Source organism: Pangasianodon hypophthalmus, chromosome 16, assembly GCF_027358585.1.
Source record: "Pangasianodon hypophthalmus isolate fPanHyp1 chromosome 16, fPanHyp1.pri, whole genome shotgun sequence".
Lineage (NCBI taxonomy): Eukaryota > Metazoa > Chordata > Actinopteri > Siluriformes > Pangasiidae > Pangasianodon > Pangasianodon hypophthalmus.
In genome coordinates this window covers 19,111,084-19,131,323 of record NC_069725.1, presented here as the reverse complement: position 1 = coordinate 19,131,323, position 20,240 = coordinate 19,111,084, and the positions used below count along the sequence as shown (strand labels likewise).

The following is a 20,240-nucleotide window of genomic DNA, read 5'->3' as shown; positions in this document are numbered from 1 at the left end:
GAGACTATTTTTATGCCTAAGACTTTTGTACAGCAACATTTACACACAGCAATCTGTACACAATACGAATTAACGCGCATGCACAACTGACAGTCTAATGTCCATACAGCGTCACATACTGTCGCACATGCACGCACACAATCACCTTCTTCCCATTGCTTTAAATCCTGGAATTGCAGTCACAGAGTCATATGATACTGCAGTCACTGTTGTTTCTAGATTGTGCAATCAGAAAAAGGCAAACTGTACATAATGTTTGCTGTGATTAACAAAATTCATTTCTTGTTTAAGGAATTGTGGTGTGGTTTGGCAAGAATACATTTGAATTTGACAGGCGTTCTGGTGACCTTTGCTGCTGTAGCTGGTTATAACGAACCTGCTGAATAAGCCTTGAATCATGCAGCTGCTAATCCTGGTTACTTCTGCTGTCGCAGTTGTGGTTTTATGGTTTTCATGCCTGATCAGATCTGCTGTATAGGTGACTCATAACCACGAATTCTTGCCACTATAATAGTCTTTTCAGAGATGCAGATTTAGAGCTTATATTTAACTGAAGACTTGATAAAAACTATTCAACAAATATAACAGCTGCACTTAGACTTCCATTAGCAAGTTTTGAGCATGCTGGGTTTCTATTTCTGGTTCTTTTCTCAGTGTAGGGGGAAAAAAAATGGACATTTTTATATGTGCTCACTCGCAAGGAAACCTTTTTTTGTCCCTGATGTAGAACTACAGCTCTATTAGTCTGTTATCAGGCATCCTGACAGATTTATTCCTAAAATTTTGCCTTTAAACAGTGCCAAGTGTTGCATAATGTTGTTTTAAAAACAGTGTTATGCATCACAGCTTTTGACATTTTATGAAGATGTTGCCAAAGATTTCCAAAGGAGCATGAAAGCCAAAAACATTATTGCTATAATCCATAACCCTCTGCACTGTGCGGACAAATCCGCAGCACAGTTCAGGGGCATTTACATTCATTCATTTGACAGATCCTTTTATTCAAAGAGAGTCTGTGAAGGTTTATTTGTTTATCATGTCTTTTGTACCGTCAGATCGAACACCTGTACAGTCTGACCGTGTTTGAGAACTACCTGTACGCCACCAACTCAGACAACGGTAACATTCAGCCCAAGACCAGCGTCATCCGTGTCAACCGTTTCAACAGCTCCGACTTCCAGGTGGTGACGCGGGTGGATAAAGGTGGAGCCTTGCACGTGTACCACCAGAGACGCCAGCCTGCAGGTACAGCACCTTGAACTGAACCCTTACTCATATAAACAGGTCAGAGCTTCACTTTCAGTCGCCTGTATTTCCAGAGAGTAATTAAGCAGCGACATAGGCTAAATTACACTGTAATGTTCCCCAGTGAAACTTTTTTTTTTTTTCCTCAGGGCTGACACAGGTTTCAGAAAGTAAGACAGAAGTTCAGTGTGCATTCTCGAAAGCTGAATGAGTTGCATGTTTGACAAATGAAGCTCACCTCGTAGGCATTTTTGTTAATCTGTCTCTGTGGGTTAATGGTTAAAATGCTTGTGTCCCCACCGCAGTGCGCAGTCACGCCTGCGCTCCTGATCAGTTCGGCAAACCCGGAGGATGTTCTGATATCTGTCTGCTAGCCAACAGCCACAAGATCCGCACGTGCCGCTGCCGGTCCGGATTCAGCCTGGGCAGCGATGGCAAGTCCTGCAAGAGTGAGTGCACGCTTCTCTGCTTCTCTCAAGACTTTTTTTTTTTTTTAGGCATGTGATAATAATAAAGCTGTAGAAGATTACACTGGTATACTGCAGCACCTTTAAATTCACAAACCTGATTGGTCAGAAGAGAGTAGTCCTGCCTGCAAGGGAAATCGCAGATTTATAGTAATGCACTCGCTCTAATACATTATCATTTCTATAGTAACAGATTAAAAACGTGTAATTGTTGAAATGGTGATGTTTATTTTTTTAACATTTACGGAAGGAGTCTCCATTGTTAGTGCTTTCTAACAGAGATAAAACTTTGACTTTCAGATGATTAAAAACTCAATTACTGCTAGTTTTAAAAAAAAATTCAGCTCCTGAACATCTGTGTACATCTGTGTACATCTTTTCCAGTTCTCAAAGCTCAGGCTATGGTGTTTAAAATATCTTTAATACAGAAATGGCCAACCTGAACACAATGTTCTGTGAACACACAAGCGTGTAGCAGTGAAACTGTCGCACGTGAAAGAGAGCACTTCAATTCAGACTCGAGTGCACTTTTCATCTCGCTTGCTTCAGTTAAAGTGAAAGAGCCATGGCAGATTAAAGTAAAAAAAAAAGACAGCAACTATAACTGTGGAAATAAAAAAAAATTAAAGGTAAAGCAAAATAAAAAATAAATATTCACCCACGTTGAAATCTGTGTGCATTTGTGTTGGGATCTTCATCTTGTATTACTTAATTATGTATTAATTAATTAATTGGATTAATTATGTTCTGATTAGTAATATTTGAACTGATACAGTTTATGCACTCTTGCATTTCTTGACTTGATTTCATTTGTCCATTTATTTAAGGTTGTGTTAAATATGGTTCATTTGTATTGCTTCATTTTACAAACAACACCGTTATGTTCAAGGAAAAAACATTAATGACAATAACAATAACGCCAGAAGATTATTGTGACCAGAGTTCAATTCTGCCACATGGCTGCCTTCTATAGCTCATTGGTGATCCTCAGGATGGTGGAGTGTGTTGCTGTGTTTAATCATTCTGACTGTACAAAGCCTTGCCTTTCTACATCCTCAGAACCAGAGCATGAGCTCTTCCTGGTGTATGGTAAAGGTCGGCCCGGGGTCATTCGAGGCATGGACCTGCATGCCCGTGTATATGACGAGCACATCATTCCTATCGAGAACCTGAACAACCCCAGAGCTTTGGACTTCCACGCCGAGACAGAGTTCATCTACTTCAGCGACGCCACCACGTACACCATCGGCCGTCAGAAAATCGACGGCACAGAGAGGGACATCATCGTGAAGAGCGGTGAGATTTTTTTTTTTTCAGTTGTCTGGACTGTACAGAATGGTAGTTGTATCACTGGACTATATTAATGGACATTCAGGATAGTCTGGATGTTCTTCATGAAGTGCTTGTTACACTTAAGCTCCAACAATCTGGGTTGATTGAGAATTCAGCATCATGAGAGTCGGTTATTTATTCGAGTATTTATATTTAAAAGCGGCCTTGTTTTATATGTATAATGCTGGTTGCTTTTCTGCTTTAGTTTGGGAATTTGACAATCAGTAATGTAATGTCATGTCAGCCTGTTATTGTCACTCACACACTTGTCTCCTTGTAGGAATCCACACCGTCGAGGGCATAGCAGTGGACTGGATGGGTCAGAACCTGTACTGGACAGATGATGGACCAGAGAAGACCATCAGTGTGGCCAAGCTGGAGAAAGCCTCCCAGACACGCAAGACTCTCCTTGAGGGCAAGATGACCCACCCCCGAGCCATAGTGGTGGACCCGGCACACGGGTAAGAGTGGCTGTTTTAAATTTATGTACATGCAGCTGCTTATTTAATAGATCACATTGCATAATACAAAACAATATATTATTTCTGTACTCCAGTAATATATCTCTAAGTGGAAAAGAGAGCTCTTGTACTAAATTGTTTTAGGTATGGATGTGTCTGGGGTGAGTAGGAGGTAGAAAAGCTCCATAGCTACATCGTGTTCATGCACAAAAGTGATGAAGGGCATCACTATTTTCAGGTTGCTTCATTAGTGCAGTTAAATGCTGATAAAAAGCAGAAAAGAATGCGCCAAACTGCACTACGGTTATCAGCCATAGACAGGCTACAAATTACATTTCCAACTTCAATGCATTTCCAGCTTCAAGTGAGTTTTTTAGGCCACACTGTTAACATGCAATAAATATGCAAAATAATAAATCTGGGTATCATATTACACTATTTAAGAGTGTACCAATTCTTAAAATGCACTCTGGACTGAAATGGTTGTTTTTGGAACTGAGAGCACACAGCACGGAAGCTCATGTTCCTCAGCAGAGCCTTCATTATAGTTCAATGAGGGTGCTATGTCTAAAGCAGCATCTGGGAGGAGATACAAAAGTAACCACAGGTCCGAATGGGATTTAGAATTAGAATTACTACTATTTAGAGTTAGAATTTCTTGAAAAGCGGGCAGGTGTGGGATTAAAAAACAGTCCTATGCACACCTCTACACTTCATAAAAAAGTGATATGAAAGTGATAATATTCCCCTTAAAGAAACAGAAGAATTAAAATGACTTTTCCAGCAAAGTTTTAAGCAACTGCTCAGTTATCCAGTCTCAGTTCTAAGTCACTTTGGATAAAAGCGTCAGCCAAATGAGCAAATGTAAGTGTCAAGAAAGTGCAGCTGACCGTAGAATTGGCTTCATCTACCCTGAAAGTTTCATCTATTCTGAAACTGACAAAATACATTTCACCTGTATTTCTTTACCCTCTGCCTTGCTGGTTTTGGCACCGCCACAGACTACCTGACATCTCTCCACAGCCGCAACTCCTGAGTGCATTCGTCAACTAGTCTACACAACCCCTACAATGTATAACAAATTACTAGATACCCAAATGAAAATAATTTAAATAAATCAAAACCTTCACTGGCAATCCAGTAATAGTTTTATATGAAATGAAATCATGTCTAGACCAGTAATACAGATGTATTTGTTGTGTTTCAGTATGATGTACTGGAGCGACTGGCAGGAAGACTCGAGAGATGCCAACCGTGGCAGCATAAGGAAGGCATGGATGGACGGCTCCAACTCTGGCATCCTCATCACCTCCAAAAACATGCTGTGGCCCAACGGCCTGAGTCTGGACATTGAGCAGGGTGTGCTGTACTGGGTGGACGCCTACTACGACCGCATCGAGATGGTGCTGCTCAACACCACCGAGCGCAAGGTGAGAAAATTTGTGAAACATTCGGATGAAAACATACCTAGATAGGGTTTTAGTAGTGGTGTTGTTTGTTCTTTTTACCTACTAGTAAATGGACTGGATGACTCAGTGTTTTGGATAATTGTACTCTGCTCAATAAGAAAAAACCTTCTGTTGAGCTTCAGGTTTAATTTGTAATCTTGCTGCTCTGTCCTCTGATTGGCTAGACGGTGTATGAGGGGCAGGAGCTGAACCACCCCTTCGGTCTTTGCCACTATAAGAACTTCTTGTTCTGGAATGAGTACCGAATCGGAGGCATTTACAAGCTGGACATGACTACTAAGAAGGTGACTCTGCTGAGGAGCGAGCGGCCGCCCATCTACGAGATCCGCACCTACGACGCCCAGCAGCAACAAAGTACTGAGCACTTTCTGCTGAAAAGAAAAAGCTATAAAACCCCATACTGAAATGGTTTATAGAAAAAGCTCATCTTGGCTCATTTAAGTATTTTTAAATTACATGGATTAGTCTGTAATTTATGGAAGGATGTTCCAGTGTCTGAACTTTGTAACACTGAGCAGGTTTTCCTTCAGTTAAGTTAACTTTAATATATTACACTTTACTATAATTATCGTTGTAAATACAGAAGTTACTTATGAATTTTCCGATTGGTCAGGAGGTGTTGATCAATTCTCTCTGACAGTAGTGCCTGCTGTAATTCAAATCACAGCTTTATATTAATGCACTCATTCTAACACGTTATCATTTCTACAGTAACTCATTCTCAGAGACTTGTATGGGGGACACACCACATAACCTAAGGCCAATAATTAAAGGATATAAAATCAGTTATTTAACAAAGAAAATCATATAATCATTGATGTGGTGAAGCTTTCTGTTAGGAGATTTATTTCTTTATGGAAGGAGTCTCCAGTGTTAGCACTTTGTAACAATACGTTTTCCTCCACGGGAGAGTCTTCAGAGGACTTTGTGCATTGTACCATGACAAGCAAGTTTTTTTTTTGTTTGTTTGTTTTTTTTTAAAACCTGTCACCTGCCTTAAAGGTAAAAACAGGACCTATCTCATCTTGAGGATTTTTCACAACATTAAATGTAACTATAAATGATTAGAAAGTATGAAGTATTGTTTATTAATAAATGAAAAAATTGCAACTGTTGGCAAATCGCTGTGCTGTAAGAAGAATAAAACACTTCAGGATGTGCTGTTATTGGAAATTAATCAATTTGGGGTAATTATGTTTCTATAACAGCACACCCTGTAATGTTTTATTTCTCTATATGTGTTTTTTAAAAAGCAACAATGGGATATCGGGTCTGTTTATTATTATTATTATTATTATTATTATTATTATTATTGTTGTTGTTGTTGTTGTTGTCATTGATTGATTGAGCTGTTGTGTCTTTGTGGTCTGAAGTGTGTTTTTGTTGTGTATGTGTGTTTCTAGCCCCAGGCCATAATCCATGCAGGGCCAATAACGGTGGCTGCAGCAGTCTGTGCTTGCTCACACCAGTAGGTCGTACCTGTGCTTGTGCAGATGATCAGATTTTGGACCTTGACAACAAGACCTGTAAAGGTAGGAGGTCAAAGACACTGTTTGTTTTGTAGTTCACTGGTTTTCAAAGTGGGCTCTAGGGACCCCCAGGGATCTGTGAAGCATAGCCAAGCAGTCTGTGATTTTATTTTATTTATTTTTTAAAATTTTATTACAGTAGTAGAAATCACAACCCACTTTATTTGGGGTCCAAGCACCAAAGTCAACTCAGACCTAATGTCTTTTATCAGGGGAAAGCTTAGGAATACAAAGCTCTATCGCTCCAAAAAATATTATTTGAAAATTTTAAATGATGTTAACGAAATATGTCCGTACTGAAGGGGTCCCTTGCTACAAAAAGGAGACGAAAAGGAGGCATCTCTACTCATCTTTCAGTTCATAAATCTCATACTCTTGCACAAGCATTTAGGGAATTTATTCTAGACAGCACATGTGTATGTGTTTTGGGGGTGTGGCTTTGGCACAAACTAAAGTGAGGGGCTTTATTTAGATTTTGAGTTGCCTTTAAATCTGTCCTGTATGTATTATGTATTTGCTTGACAAGAATTTTAAGAAGCTCTTATTATCTTTATTAGCTGCTGGTTGTGTTTAAAGCTTCATGCCACACTGCTGTCTCCTCCACAGCCAATCCGTCCTACGTCCCCCCGCCTCAGTGCCAGCCCGGAGAGTTTGCCTGCAAGAACAACCGCTGTATCCAGGAACGCTGGAAGTGTGACGGTGACAACGACTGCTTGGACAACAGCGACGAAGCGCCAGAGCTCTGCCGTGAGTATTCTCTTTCATTCTGACAGGATGAAAAATACATAATCTCTACAAACCGAGATAATGTCAAGATCACAAGAGCTACACATATGGGTGCTCAATAAAAGTAATTGATAAAATAATGAGGAGACAAGGATCGTACAAACTTACTAAGCTAAACTGATAGGACTTGTAGTGGGGATGTGATACCTTTATTATGTTTATATACATAGACTGTGACAAAGGAATAAATCAATGGCTCTGTTATGTTGGGGGTATTTTGTTGCATGGTTTTGGTCCACATGCCCCCTTAGAGTGAAGCGTCACCGTGAAGTTCTTCTGACTTTTATCCTCTAATGAAACATTTCTATCCCGATGGGAGTGTTCTCTTCAAGATGACTCCACCCCCCGTTCACAGAGCAAGAAGGCTCACTGAATGGTTTGATGAGTATGAAAATAATGTTAGTCCTATTCTGTGGCCTTCACAGTCAACAGATCTCAAGCCAGTTGAACACCTACATGATCATAAAAACACCAAATGATCGAATATCTTTTGGGAAAATGGTGTTCATCCGGTCATTACAGTTCCAGAGACTTGATGCCAAAGCACATTGAAGCTGTTCTGGTGGCTCTTGGTGACACAGCACCTTATTAAGACATGTTATGTTGATTTTTCCATTTCATTTCCAGAATTGTGATGTAACACAATATTAATTTTTAATTTTAAGTTACTTTAGGTCACTAAAAATATTCAGAAAAGTCTGTAAATGTTTTCAGTCATTCAGGTCTTATTGGACTTCTAGTACTAGTAGGTTGCACTTACAATATTCTTCCTTCATCAGACCAGCACACTTGCCCTGCCGATCGCTTCAAGTGCCAGAACAACCGCTGCATCCCAATGCGCTGGCTCTGTGATGGAGATAATGACTGCGGCAACAATGAGGACGAGTCCAACACCACCTGCTCAGGTAGGAGACACACCGTCAGTACTGAATAATGTAAACCTGCAGGTATCAGCTGATGAGGAATATTATCGAAGCTCATTGGTCCACTTCTGAATTGGGACGGGGACGAGCATTGACAGCTGTCTGTCTGTTTCTGTGCCAGCTCGTACATGTCCCCCTAACCAGCACCCGTGTGCCAGCGGACGCTGTATTCCTAAAACCTGGACATGTGACTTGGACGATGACTGCGGGGATCGCTCGGATGAACCAGCTTCCTGTGGTCAGTGGTGTAACCAATGATTAATTTGTAAGCATGGAATGTTATATAGCTGGACAGTTAAAGATTTTATGATGAATACACCGATCTTAGCTGAAGACAAATGGATAAACCGACATCACCTAGATAGTTTAATAAAGGTTGATGCTCTTCGGTGAACCAGAAGACCTCCTGCATGAACGTAGAAGGGTCCCATGTAGTTTTTAAATGGCACATTATAGTCAAACCCACTTTGGAAAGGAGAAATCCTTGTTAACAGATGATATATGAATAAGTGATGATTCACAAGATAATCATTACTGCAAAGCATCCCTGATGGAAAAATCAGCACTGCCTGCTTCCTATTAATGGGCTTCATACTGTTCATAGTGTGCATTACAGCTTTAGGCTGTGTGTTGTAAAGGCGGTGTACACTCATACATCCTCTCTCTCTCTCCGTCTCTCTCTCTCTCTCCTGGATTTCAGCCTACCCAACTTGTTTCCCACAAACCCAGTTCACATGTGCCAATGGGCGCTGCATCAACGTTAACTGGCGTTGTGATAATGGTGAGTGAACCTTCGACCCCATTGTTTGTTCCAAATTCTTTCTGCGTTGTAGTACTTTATTTACTCCATGCGGTTTTATTGGAGTCCGAAAGTTTTTTCATTTTGTTGCTGTTTATTACTCTCTGGGATTTAGAGATTTTTTTTGTGATTATGAGTTCAATTTCATTCATCCTAGAGCAGAGCTGGATAAACTCTGACTACCCTGGCTGCTCAGGAAAAGAAGATTACTTGTCCAGGCTATTAGTTTTTTATTAATAGTTGGCTGGCAGACAAATAGATTCAGTAGGCTAGTGTTATAATCCTTTGGCAAACAACCAGAGAAAGAAAAACCCTACTTGTTATTGATTTTCGCAAAACAAACCTACTCGCTGTTAATCCCACCACCTGCTGCACTACACACGTTGGCTTTTGCTAGTCAGATTAATTAGCGTGCACAGATGATAGACAATCTTTTCAGAATTAGGAACATGCTGGTACGTGGAACCACTGACCAAAACAAATAAAATAAGGGGTATCAACTAGCAGTTCATTTCATATTGAGAGAAAATAAACATGCTAGCCAGAGTCAAATGATATATTTTACATGCAAAGCAAAGAGAAAACACCACAGTTCGTAGCCAAACATTAGCCAGATTACTTGCCTTGAACACGATGTGCTAACTCAGACAGAAAAATGATAATGACTATAACCAAGTCGTTCCCTAATGCAGGGATTTATATACTCATTTGTGTCTGTATTTATGCACTTACCCTGTTCGTCATATGTTATTACTTTATGGTAGCTACCGTTTTTAGCCTGGTCAATTTGGGGGTTTTTTTGGCAACTAAAACATGGGCAGCACATTGGAGCTTTCACTTGCGTGGTGGGCTAGCTATTAAATTTATGGTTTGTCCATACGTAACCTTTACAAATAGAAACCCACACACTTATCTGTTTAGACAAGTTGTAAAAGTCATGCCATGATAGTACAAATTTGTAGGCTGTTGTTGCTTAAAACGTGGATGGTAGGCTAGCAAGCAATCAGCCAGGCTAGCAAGCAATCAGCCATTAACAGCTATGTTAATGCTAACATGTATAGCTAGCTAACATTCGCCTCAACAGTATAATGTCACTTATTGGGCTGTAACTATTGTTAATAGTCTCAGTCTCTGCTGTAAATATAAAGGGTTGCCACGTCACATTTCTAGGAGTGTAAAAGATGAGTTTAACTGCTGCATATAGTGACCACGCTCGTGTATTGTGCGTGTGTGTGTGTGTGTGTGTGTGTGTGTGTGTGTGTGTGTGTGTAGATAATGACTGTGGAGACAACAGCGATGAAGCAGGCTGCAGTCACTCCTGTTCGAGCGTGCAGTTCAAGTGCAACAGTGGCCGTTGCATCCCAGAGTACTGGACCTGTGACGGAGACAACGACTGCGGCGACAACAGTGATGAGAAGAGCGCCAACTGCACCAACCAGGGTGAGCGTGCCTTTCTCCAGCATGTTTCCCAATCTGCAAATACATCTGGCTCCTCAGCGGTTTCATTATGCCGAAACATCTGGAGCTGCTGCAGTTTCATTGTGGAACTGTTTAAAGTGGAATCTGATTTCACTTCCTGAATCCCTGTCTGGTTCCAGACTCCACTTCCTGGGGGAGAGTATTTTAAGAATGCTGACTTGTCACCAGTGAAATACTGTTTCCTGTGTAGCACCATCTGAGGATTGTTACTCCACACTTTTTCATCTCGAACTAGCAAAGCTGTTAGCAAAAGGCTTCAATCCAGCGAGGCAGTGATTGTTATGCTGTGGTAAAACAGTTTATAGTGAAGATATACACGAACATTAAGAGTTCACTACCAATAACTGTTTTTATTTCATTTATAATGAAAACAATGCATTTTCTCCTCATTTTATCAACAATTTGGTAATTTGCCAATTCCCACCAGCAGCCAGGTCTCCCCAATTATTCGAGAGCTACTACTTGAGGAAAGTGCTATGACATTACACCAAATGGCTTCCTGTGTTCTGCACACACTGGACCTGACACTACTTCCATGCCCTTCTATAGAACTTACTATAGTGATATGAAGAAATGGAGCAAAATAGTTCAGTAACAGTAATGGACTGAAACCAAACAAAAGACATATTAGACATATTAACCAGTTCACTGAAGGGGAAAGGACATAGAATGAGAAAGATGCACATTTGTTTCTGTATTTACTTTCGCTTTGTGCCAACTTTATCTAGGTGAACTTTGGCTTCGGTCTTGTAATCCAATAGAAGCCCAGTGGGAGGGATTGACTTTAGTTGGTAATAAAATGGAGAAGCTGCTTTTTATTAAGTAGCAGTCATGCTGAACTTTTTACTTGTTAGCACTGTTGGTGGCTTTTTACTTTATTATATGTTCTCTTGAGTGCTTTACATTAAGCACACTAATTCATATATATGATACTACCAAAAACAGCAGCTGCAGGACGCCAAAGAACAGAACTTGCCTCGCTTTTCACACTGCTGTGCACCGTGCTCGTACTGCGTAACACTTCCTTACGTCTCACACCCCCAAAGTCCAGAGATTCTATATAAAGCCGTGAAGCTGTCTATGTCATAGCCGTGAAGCTTCTATGACACACTACTTAATGACACAGCGTTTTCGTTTGTTTTTGGTCCATATAATGACTACACTGAGCAGGGCTGTGACACAGTGTGCAGCACTGAAGAAGCGGTATATAGCTGACTGTAGAAAACCCCGGCTGCTTAACCCTAAAGCTCATCACTTTCCTTTCTCAACTATTGCAAGATTGATTTTATTCACTTTATCATCTTATCTAAATTATTGACTCACATTATTTATGATTTCGCAACCACTCTGCTCTCCTGCGTATGAGCTGCATCTGTGATTGCTACGCAAAGGCTGTTGCACAAGACCAGATGTGCAGGATGATCAACACACACACATTTCTAAACATACTTGTCCGCCAACGCAGCGGTTGTGTTGATTTCTGGTGTATAATATCAAATTTGTGGTATTTCCACATAACTTGCTGTATTCCTCTAACCGTAATTAAAGAACTTTTCCTATGATAGTTGCATAATGGTTCTTCAGTGACTGTGTTCAGCCAAATAACGTTATTACATGACTCCTTGTTTGACTCTTCAGCCACACGTCCCCCTGGAGGCTGCCACTCCGATGAGTTTCAGTGCCGCTTGGATGGCCTGTGTATCCCAATGCGCTGGCGCTGTGACGGTGAAAACGACTGCATAGACGACACCGATGAGAAGCACTGCGAGGGCGTCACACACACATGCAACCCATCTGCACAGTTCGCCTGCAGGGACTCGGGTTAGTCGCCTCCCTGTGACATTTATATTTCTGACTTAAATTTCTGCAGTGTTTTTTTGTTATTAGTAAGTAAATGCTTTTATGCTGCATCCAGATAACATTTTGTGTGAGTACAAGTATGAAGTGGAGGTCATTTTTGTTTCAAATATCCAACATTTTTTAAGTATCATATTTCCTGTCTTTTATGGTCATCAAAATGACCATAAAATTATATCTATTATACAAATGTGATTTACAATAAATGATTGTTAATGACCACTAGAGTTTGTTAGAAAATCATTTTTAAAATTTACTTAATCAGAATTTCACTTTTTTGACTCTGAAAAACAGCAGTTTTGCTCTCAGCTCTCTTTTACACACACATTCACTCTCCTCCTCTCTCTTTCCATTTCCCTGCAGCGAGGTGTATCAGTAAGGCATGGGTGTGCGATGGAGACAGCGACTGTGAGGATAACTCAGACGAAGATAATTGCGAGGCGTTGTTGTGTAAACTTTCACACCACGTGTGTGCCCAAAACGATTCTATCTGCCTACCTGCAGAAAAGCTGTGCGATGGCAAGGACGACTGTCCCGACGGCTCAGACGAGAAACTCTGTGGTAAGAACTTTGACACAAGTCAATATATCAGCTGATGTTTTAAAACGTCTTTGCGGATAATTTGCTTCCTAAAGATGCGGAGTGTCTTTCTAGTTTTCACTGCAGTTGTTCATTCTCTCCCCCCAAACCCCCCGCTGCAGACCTGTGCTCGTTGGAGAACGGCGGCTGCAGCCATAACTGCACCATCGCCCCTGGGGAGGGCATCCTGTGCTCCTGCCCAACTGGCATGGAGCTCCGTTCTGATAACAAGACCTGCCAGATCCAGAGCTTCTGCGCCAAGCACCTGAAGTGTAGTCAGCGCTGCATCCAGGAGAAAGCCACCGTCAAGTGTGCCTGCTACGAGGGCTGGGCTCTGGAACCTGACAATGAGAGCTGCAAGAGCACGGGTGAGATAGCGATAAAGAGAGAGAGAGCGAGAAAGTTTATGTGCACTTGAATGGAAATGCTGGATATTCTGTGAAAATGCTTTTTTGGATGATGTGGTAAAGTTGGTGCTGATAGAGGGTAAAACTCTGGGTTGAAGTATTTTTACTCTTTTTACCAGAGGCCAATAAATGGAATTTCCGCCTGTTTTGGCCACTCCACAGTAGTGGTTAATGGCTCAGGGCTTTAAGAATTTGCAGTTTTTCATAAGTATTTCCATTTTTTTAACCTAGCCCACTCGGATTAAAGTGTATAATTTTATTGTGGCAGTTGTATACAGTGCTTTACTATCAAAAAAGCTTTAGTTGTGCTGTCCGTTTTATCTCTGTACTAATGTTATTGTAGAGAAGTGAGAGTTATGTGCCCAGCAGAGGGCTCACACACCTTCCCTTTCTCATCGCCCTGCTCATCAGCAGCTAAGCACAGAGTCATGATACTCTACACACAGAAACCCAACAGTGTTCTGACTATTCTTATAACAGACTTGTGGCGATAAAATAATTCATTTGTTTATACGGATTGAATGTCCGATAAGTCGATTTCCTTTCTGCCGGTGGAATGGAGCACCAGTGTACTGCGATAAAGGATTAAATAGCTTAATTTAAAACTTAATTACTTACTCTGTTAAGATGAATTAATATTAAGAACAAGGAAACAACCTGTACTATATATATATATATATATATATATATATATATATATATATATATATATATATATATATATATATATATATAAATAATTTGTTTAAGTGCACAATCAGCTGCTTGTTAGAGTTAGTCAGCTGTAGATCCTCACCAAAAAGTGACATAATTTATTCTGAAAATGATAATAAATCCATCAAATCACCCAGGTCTAAATGATAGCCTGTGGTTTTGGACAGAGCCCATGAGCAATTACATTTGGCAGGGCCTCTTTTTCTTTCGTAATCTTGTTGTGTCCTTTTCACAATGTTCACCAAAGAGTATTTGAGTAGAAACACACATTGATTCCCATATTTTTTTTTTTGCTGAATTTTCATAAGTTTTAAGCCATTTGGCTGGGATTTTTGGATGCATACTTAGAGAGATGGATGAGGGAAAGAGTTGAAGTTGCTGTAAAATTATTTCTAGCGCTTCATTTCCTTCCTTCATGCTGCATTAGTGAAGTGACCATAAATAGGAGCATAGTTGCTGCTGGATTTAGAATAAGCTAGGAGATGATAGTTTGTAGCATTTCAGTATTACAGCATTTACTGGTCCTTAGCTGTGGTTTTTTTTTTTTTTTTTTTTTTTTATTTTTATCATCAGCTCACCTTAAAACTTTTTCAAGTATGACTAGCTGTAACAAGGATTTCTGCGTGTGTTTTCTCCCTCCTCTAGACCCTTTCAAGCCCTTCATCATTTTCTCCAACCGGCACGAGATTCGTCGCATCGACCTGTATAAGGGTGAGTTTAGTGTGCTGGTGCCCAGCCTGAGGAACACCATCGCCCTGGACTTCCACCTCAACCAGAGCTCCCTCTACTGGACCGACGTGGTGGAGGACAAGATCTATCGCGGCAAACTGTCTGAAAATGGAGGTGAGAGACTGTCAAAGAAAATATCGATGTATGTATGGTTATACTTGAGAAATAACATTTATAAAAATCACAAAAGTACAGGATACTACAAGCCACCAACATACAGTACTGGTAAATGGCTTAGAAATAGGGAGCTGTAATGTGCAGAATTTTCCGATTCAAATGTAACACCTAATGCAGGCAAACGTAACCATGGATGTTTCTTCTTAAAGGAAAAGTCTGTCGTTTTTAAAGACTTCTGCTGTGTGCAGTGAATCGCCTTCCACTTACCCCCTATCTGATCCAATTTCTTCTCTTATAACTGCGTATATTTTGTAACTTGCCTTTCAAGGAGATAGAGCTGAGCAACAGTGTTTCTCTTGTGGGTGGAGCTAATTTCCGGCCCAGAAAAATTTAAACTGAAATAAAGAAACTAGCCAGATCTGTTATAAGGCAATATTAAGAGCAATGTTTCTGAGATATTTTTGAATATGATCTATGTCATTGTGACCATGAAGGGGTCTGTGATTTTTTTTTAAAAAGAAATATTACAGATTGTGGAAATCACAACCCAACATTATCGAAGTTATTATATTTAGGGGCCCAAGCACCAAATAGAAAAGCAATAGTAAGCTCTATTTGACAATCTTAAATCATTTTCATGAAAGAAATCGGTACGGAGAAGGTTGGTGTACTTCATTTTACAGGTAAATGAGTCTATGGCTGCTAAAAGTTAGCCAACTTTCAGAGAGAGTTCTGCTTGGTGCACTTCTAACGTGGGTGCAGATGTTCAGTTATGAAAAAATATGGGTTTCATTGTCATCGATATTATATGTACTTAGTGTCACTGGTTGCAGTTAAAGACCTGAATAATAGCTTGAGGGGAAAAGAAGATTAAATCTGAGATAATAGGGTTTAGTAATTTAGCTGTAGGCTCTGTATGCGTCTGAACAGAACCGCCTTTGATGAAGGTTTTTTTTTTCATATCTTTGCAGTCTATTGGGTGGGCAAATCATTCACTTGAGTATATACCTTAATCATTATTGCAGTGTAACCACAAAACGTCAGCATGCACATTCCCAGAATTCTGCCTTTGTGCTGCATTTCCAGTACTACACACAGATATAAGCAAGTGTCAGAAGCACAAAGTTCTCAACACACACACACACACACACACACACTCACCCATTCCACACCCACTATGCAGCCTAAAGTGTCCAACTCTTATTTCAGATCCACCTCACAGCTAGTGGAAAAAGCCTTGCCAACATGGCGGCCAGCGGAGAAACAAAGCAACAAAGAGCTTTTTTCTTCCACTTTCCAAGTGCAGAGGCCACCTTGTCTCCAGCTCCACAATAAACAGGCTGCGCACTGGCCTGGCCTCCTAATTGCTTTGTGTGTGTGTGTGGGGACAGGCTTAATGCTGCACACATACTCTATGGTACTCAGCCTGTGAGAAAGACAGTGTAGGACAGGGTAATGTGTTATAGAACGCAAGGCTGAAGATGCTTTATGCTCAGTCGCATCAGTGGTTACTAAGATCCATATCAGAGACAGGCAATGGTGCAAAGCTCTGATGTGAGCAGATGTGAGCTCTGTAAACTTACCAACATGCAGGAGTTGAGCTTGGTCTTATTTCATGTTTATTTTAGCATTAGTTGGTTGTATTTTGTTATTTCTGATACTGTCTGTCTTTTATTTCGCATTTAGCTTTGTCCCAAATGCCATAATTAATGTCATGAAAATCTTAACCAAGTTATCTTCTGTCAAGATAATCTGCAAGGGAAATAAATAATATCCAATAGTAGTATGTGTTGGTTTTGTATTAGAGCTGGCTGTCATGTTGTATTGCTTAAAATTTTTTTCCTAGACCTTCGTTGTCATAACACTTATTCCATTATATTACATTACATTATACCACAGTGAGGTTGAATTCTCAATTCTGATTGCTCGGAAGGTTTTGATCAATTTAATAACAGCAGCTCAGGCAGTAATATTTCCTGTAAGTCAAATCACAAGTTTACGTTAATGCGCTTGTTCTAATTTATCATTTCTATAGTAACAACTAATACACAGTGACTTGTATGGAGGATGCTCCACATAATTGAAACCTAATAATAATCAAATTTAAAAAATACATGTTATTTAAAAAAGAAAAATCTATAATCCTTGATAATCATTGGTGAAGCTTTCTATGATGTTAAATTAACATTTTTTTTGGAAGGAGTCTCCAGTGTCAGTGCCTTGTGACATTCAGTGGTAAAGCTCTTCAGTGTGGAAGGCTTTTTTTTTTTTTGGTATTACAATTTCTTGGACATGACAGTTTGTGTTTTGTTTGTATTATAAAGATCAAGAGAGAGAAAAGAGAGGCTGGTGAGGGAATGACTGTTGATCACTACAATAATTTAAGTGATAACAGGAACTAACTTGTTTTGCAGATGTTCCACAACATTAAATATAACTATAAATGGATAAAAAGCATAATGTTTTGTTCTTCTTGAATAAAAAATGTATATAAAGTAAAGCTATCTTCCTATAAAAGCAAGTCCCAAAGTGTTTTATTCCCATTCTATTGCTTTACATTATTATATTATAGATGTAGTTTGGGTGTGTGCGATCAAAAAACCAAATCATGACAGCGCTTTAAACAAATCTTACGTTATATGTGGTAATATGTTTTACTTTTTGCTTTGGTGCAGCCCTGACAAGTTTTGAGGTGGTGATCCAGTATGGTCTGGCCACTCCAGAAGGTCTGGCTGTGGACTGGATTGCTGGAAACATCTACTGGGTGGAGAGCAACTTGGACCAGATCGAGGTGGCCAAGTTAGACGGCACCATGCGCACAACACTCCTCGCTGGAGAAGTGGAGCATCCGCGAGCCATCGCCCTTGACCCACGTGACGGGTGAGATACAAACACACACGAGATAATATAGAATGGTATATTACTCATCGACAAGTCTGGAGTCTTTTCATCTTATTTAATTAGTTCGCATCAAGGGCAATTCCTCATTCACTGAAATTACAAAAACGAAAAATGTTTACAAAAGAAAACAATAAGGAAAGCTCTAAAGCATTTTCAAAAATAAATCTCTCCTCTCGTAATTAAATGACTCAATGTAATAAGATCTATTTTGGAGCTCTGCTGATGATTATTCCTGTTTAAAAACCTTCTTATCTTTAATATCTGGATTTCAGATAAAGTTTTGATGTGATATGAAGTTTTTGGTTTGTTATTAATACTACCTCATATCTTTTTTTCAGTATCTTGTTCTGGACAGACTGGGACGCCAGTTCTCCTCGAATCGAGGCCGCTTCCATGAGTGGCGATGGCCGGCGTACCATTCATAGAGAAACAGGAAGTGGAGGCTGGCCTAATGGGCTCACTGTTGACTACTTGGAGCGCCGCATTCTCTGGATCGACGCTCGGTATGTGTGTTACACCTAACAACCAGTCCCACAAGCTTCCTTTATTAACTAAAGTATATGGGAGGTGTTAGGGTTAACATTGAAATTATTTTTTTCTAGTTTGATTTTTAAATCTGACTTAAGAGGTTCGGTCTTAAGTAGTTCATTACAACCATGTAAAACTATTACTGGTAGTAAAATTATTTCCTATTTTCATATCATGATGTACACTCTCTCTTTTACTAATCCCTTTTCTAGGTCTGATGCCATCTACTCCGCTGCCTACGATGGTTCCGGCCTGATCGAGGTGCTGCGGGGACACGAATACCTGTCGCACCCATTCGCCGTCACCATGTACGGGGGCGAGGTTTACTGGACAGACTGGCGCACTAACACACTGGCTAAAGCCAACAAGTGGACGGGGCACAATGTTACGGTGGTGCAGAGGACCAACACACAGCCGTTTGACCTGCAGGTCTATCATCCATCCAGACAGCCTCAGGGTCAGTACTGCTCAGTACAGCACTGATTATGAAGAAAAAAACAAAAAAAAAAAAGCAAAATTCCAAAGTGACAGCAAGCGGAGGTATTTGTTTTATAGGGTATCTCCTATATTTTTCTAGACCTTCCTAGGCGCTCCTATGTGGAAACTGTATGAATGTATAGTAATGTAATGTAAAGTAATGTTTAATTTAATTCGCTCAAAGCTCTATACTCCGATTCCAAAGGTCTATTGAATTAAAAACTAAGCTGTATTGGTAAAAGGCAAGCGTTTTAGTCACCTGTGTACTGCTTCCCCTCTTTCTGAACCTGTCTTGGTATGCATGTCCTATGTGTCACATTCCTATCAAACCCAATCTCACAGAGTCACGCGTGTATACACATTTGTATATGCGTGTGCATAGGAATGTGTGTAACATTCCTATCAAACCCAGTCTCACACTGTCACGCATGTATACACATTGGTACACGCATGTGTACACTTCCCTTAAGGCGTGACTGACCTTTCCATGGCTTCATGAGCCTGGCATGTGTAAACCAAAGCTGTGGTATTTTTCTCACAGTCTGCAGTCTGTTCGATTGTACCACAGTGTGAATGAGAAGGAGTCATGAATGAGAAGGTCATTTCACTCTGTTGCTAGAGCATTTCTGAAGTGTTCTTTGGTCAGACAGAAATCCGTTTTAGTCAGGGATTCTTTTTTTTTTTTTTTTTTTTTTCCCCAATTCTTGTACGCACCGTCTCTTGAAGCATAAACGCAGTAGAGATCAATAGGAATCAACTCACATACCTCCAATTTTAAATGTGTACGTGTCCCAACATTACTTTTTTCTAAATTGTAACAGTTACCTAAAGATTTTTTTTTGTCAGAGTTTTAGGTGTTAGGCTTAGTTTACAATATTACTATTACAATATTTTTAAAAAAAATAATAAGGCAACCCTGTCAGACATATGGTATGTCCAAATGTCATCACGCTTAAGCACATTGTGCGCATGACCTATACTTACTCATAGTTGCTCACTAGCTAATAATAATAACAACAACAACAATAATGGAAATAACACTAACAGTAACAACTATAATGGTGACTGCAGTAACCGTAACGGCAGTAATGTTGATGACAGTATTGATCATGGCAGTAACAGTAAAGACAATAATTGTAAAGACAGTAACTGTAATGACATTAATGTTAACAGCAATAGTGCTAATTACAGTAATGGTAACAGCAGTAACCGTAATGACAGGAACATTAATGGCAGTAGCGGTAAAGGCAATAATGGTAGTGACAGTTATATTAATGACAGTATTGATCATGACAGTAATAGTCTGTAAAAGTAACCACAACAGCAGTAACCATCATGACATTAACACTGATGTCCATATCAGTGGCACCAGGAGCAGTAACAGTGGTAACCATAACGACAGTAAGGTTAATGGCGTTAACGCTAATAAGAGTAACAGTAA

At 40.0% G+C, this 20,240-nt stretch overlaps 1 protein-coding gene across 1 annotated transcript in view; it reads left to right on the top strand.

Moving 5' to 3' along the window:
* lrp1ab (low density lipoprotein receptor-related protein 1Ab) overlaps positions 1 to 20,240 on the top strand; it is a 129,692-nt gene that overhangs the window by 61,753 nt on the left and 47,699 nt on the right. The window contains exons 9-27 of the mRNA XM_034311652.2: positions 1,056 to 1,245; positions 1,551 to 1,694; positions 2,772 to 3,008; positions 3,325 to 3,505; positions 4,713 to 4,935; positions 5,139 to 5,328; positions 6,378 to 6,506; positions 7,110 to 7,250; positions 8,069 to 8,194; positions 8,334 to 8,450; positions 8,913 to 8,993; positions 10,284 to 10,451; positions 12,129 to 12,311; positions 12,711 to 12,908; positions 13,049 to 13,294; positions 14,693 to 14,890; positions 17,569 to 17,773; positions 18,133 to 18,297; positions 18,535 to 18,779. Coding sequence (XP_034167543.2) covers positions 1,056 to 1,245; positions 1,551 to 1,694; positions 2,772 to 3,008; positions 3,325 to 3,505; positions 4,713 to 4,935; positions 5,139 to 5,328; positions 6,378 to 6,506; positions 7,110 to 7,250; positions 8,069 to 8,194; positions 8,334 to 8,450; positions 8,913 to 8,993; positions 10,284 to 10,451; positions 12,129 to 12,311; positions 12,711 to 12,908; positions 13,049 to 13,294; positions 14,693 to 14,890; positions 17,569 to 17,773; positions 18,133 to 18,297; positions 18,535 to 18,779 — 3,367 coding nt within the window. The remainder of the gene's footprint in view (positions 1 to 1,055; positions 1,246 to 1,550; positions 1,695 to 2,771; positions 3,009 to 3,324; positions 3,506 to 4,712; positions 4,936 to 5,138; positions 5,329 to 6,377; positions 6,507 to 7,109; positions 7,251 to 8,068; positions 8,195 to 8,333; positions 8,451 to 8,912; positions 8,994 to 10,283; positions 10,452 to 12,128; positions 12,312 to 12,710; positions 12,909 to 13,048; positions 13,295 to 14,692; positions 14,891 to 17,568; positions 17,774 to 18,132; positions 18,298 to 18,534; positions 18,780 to 20,240) is intronic.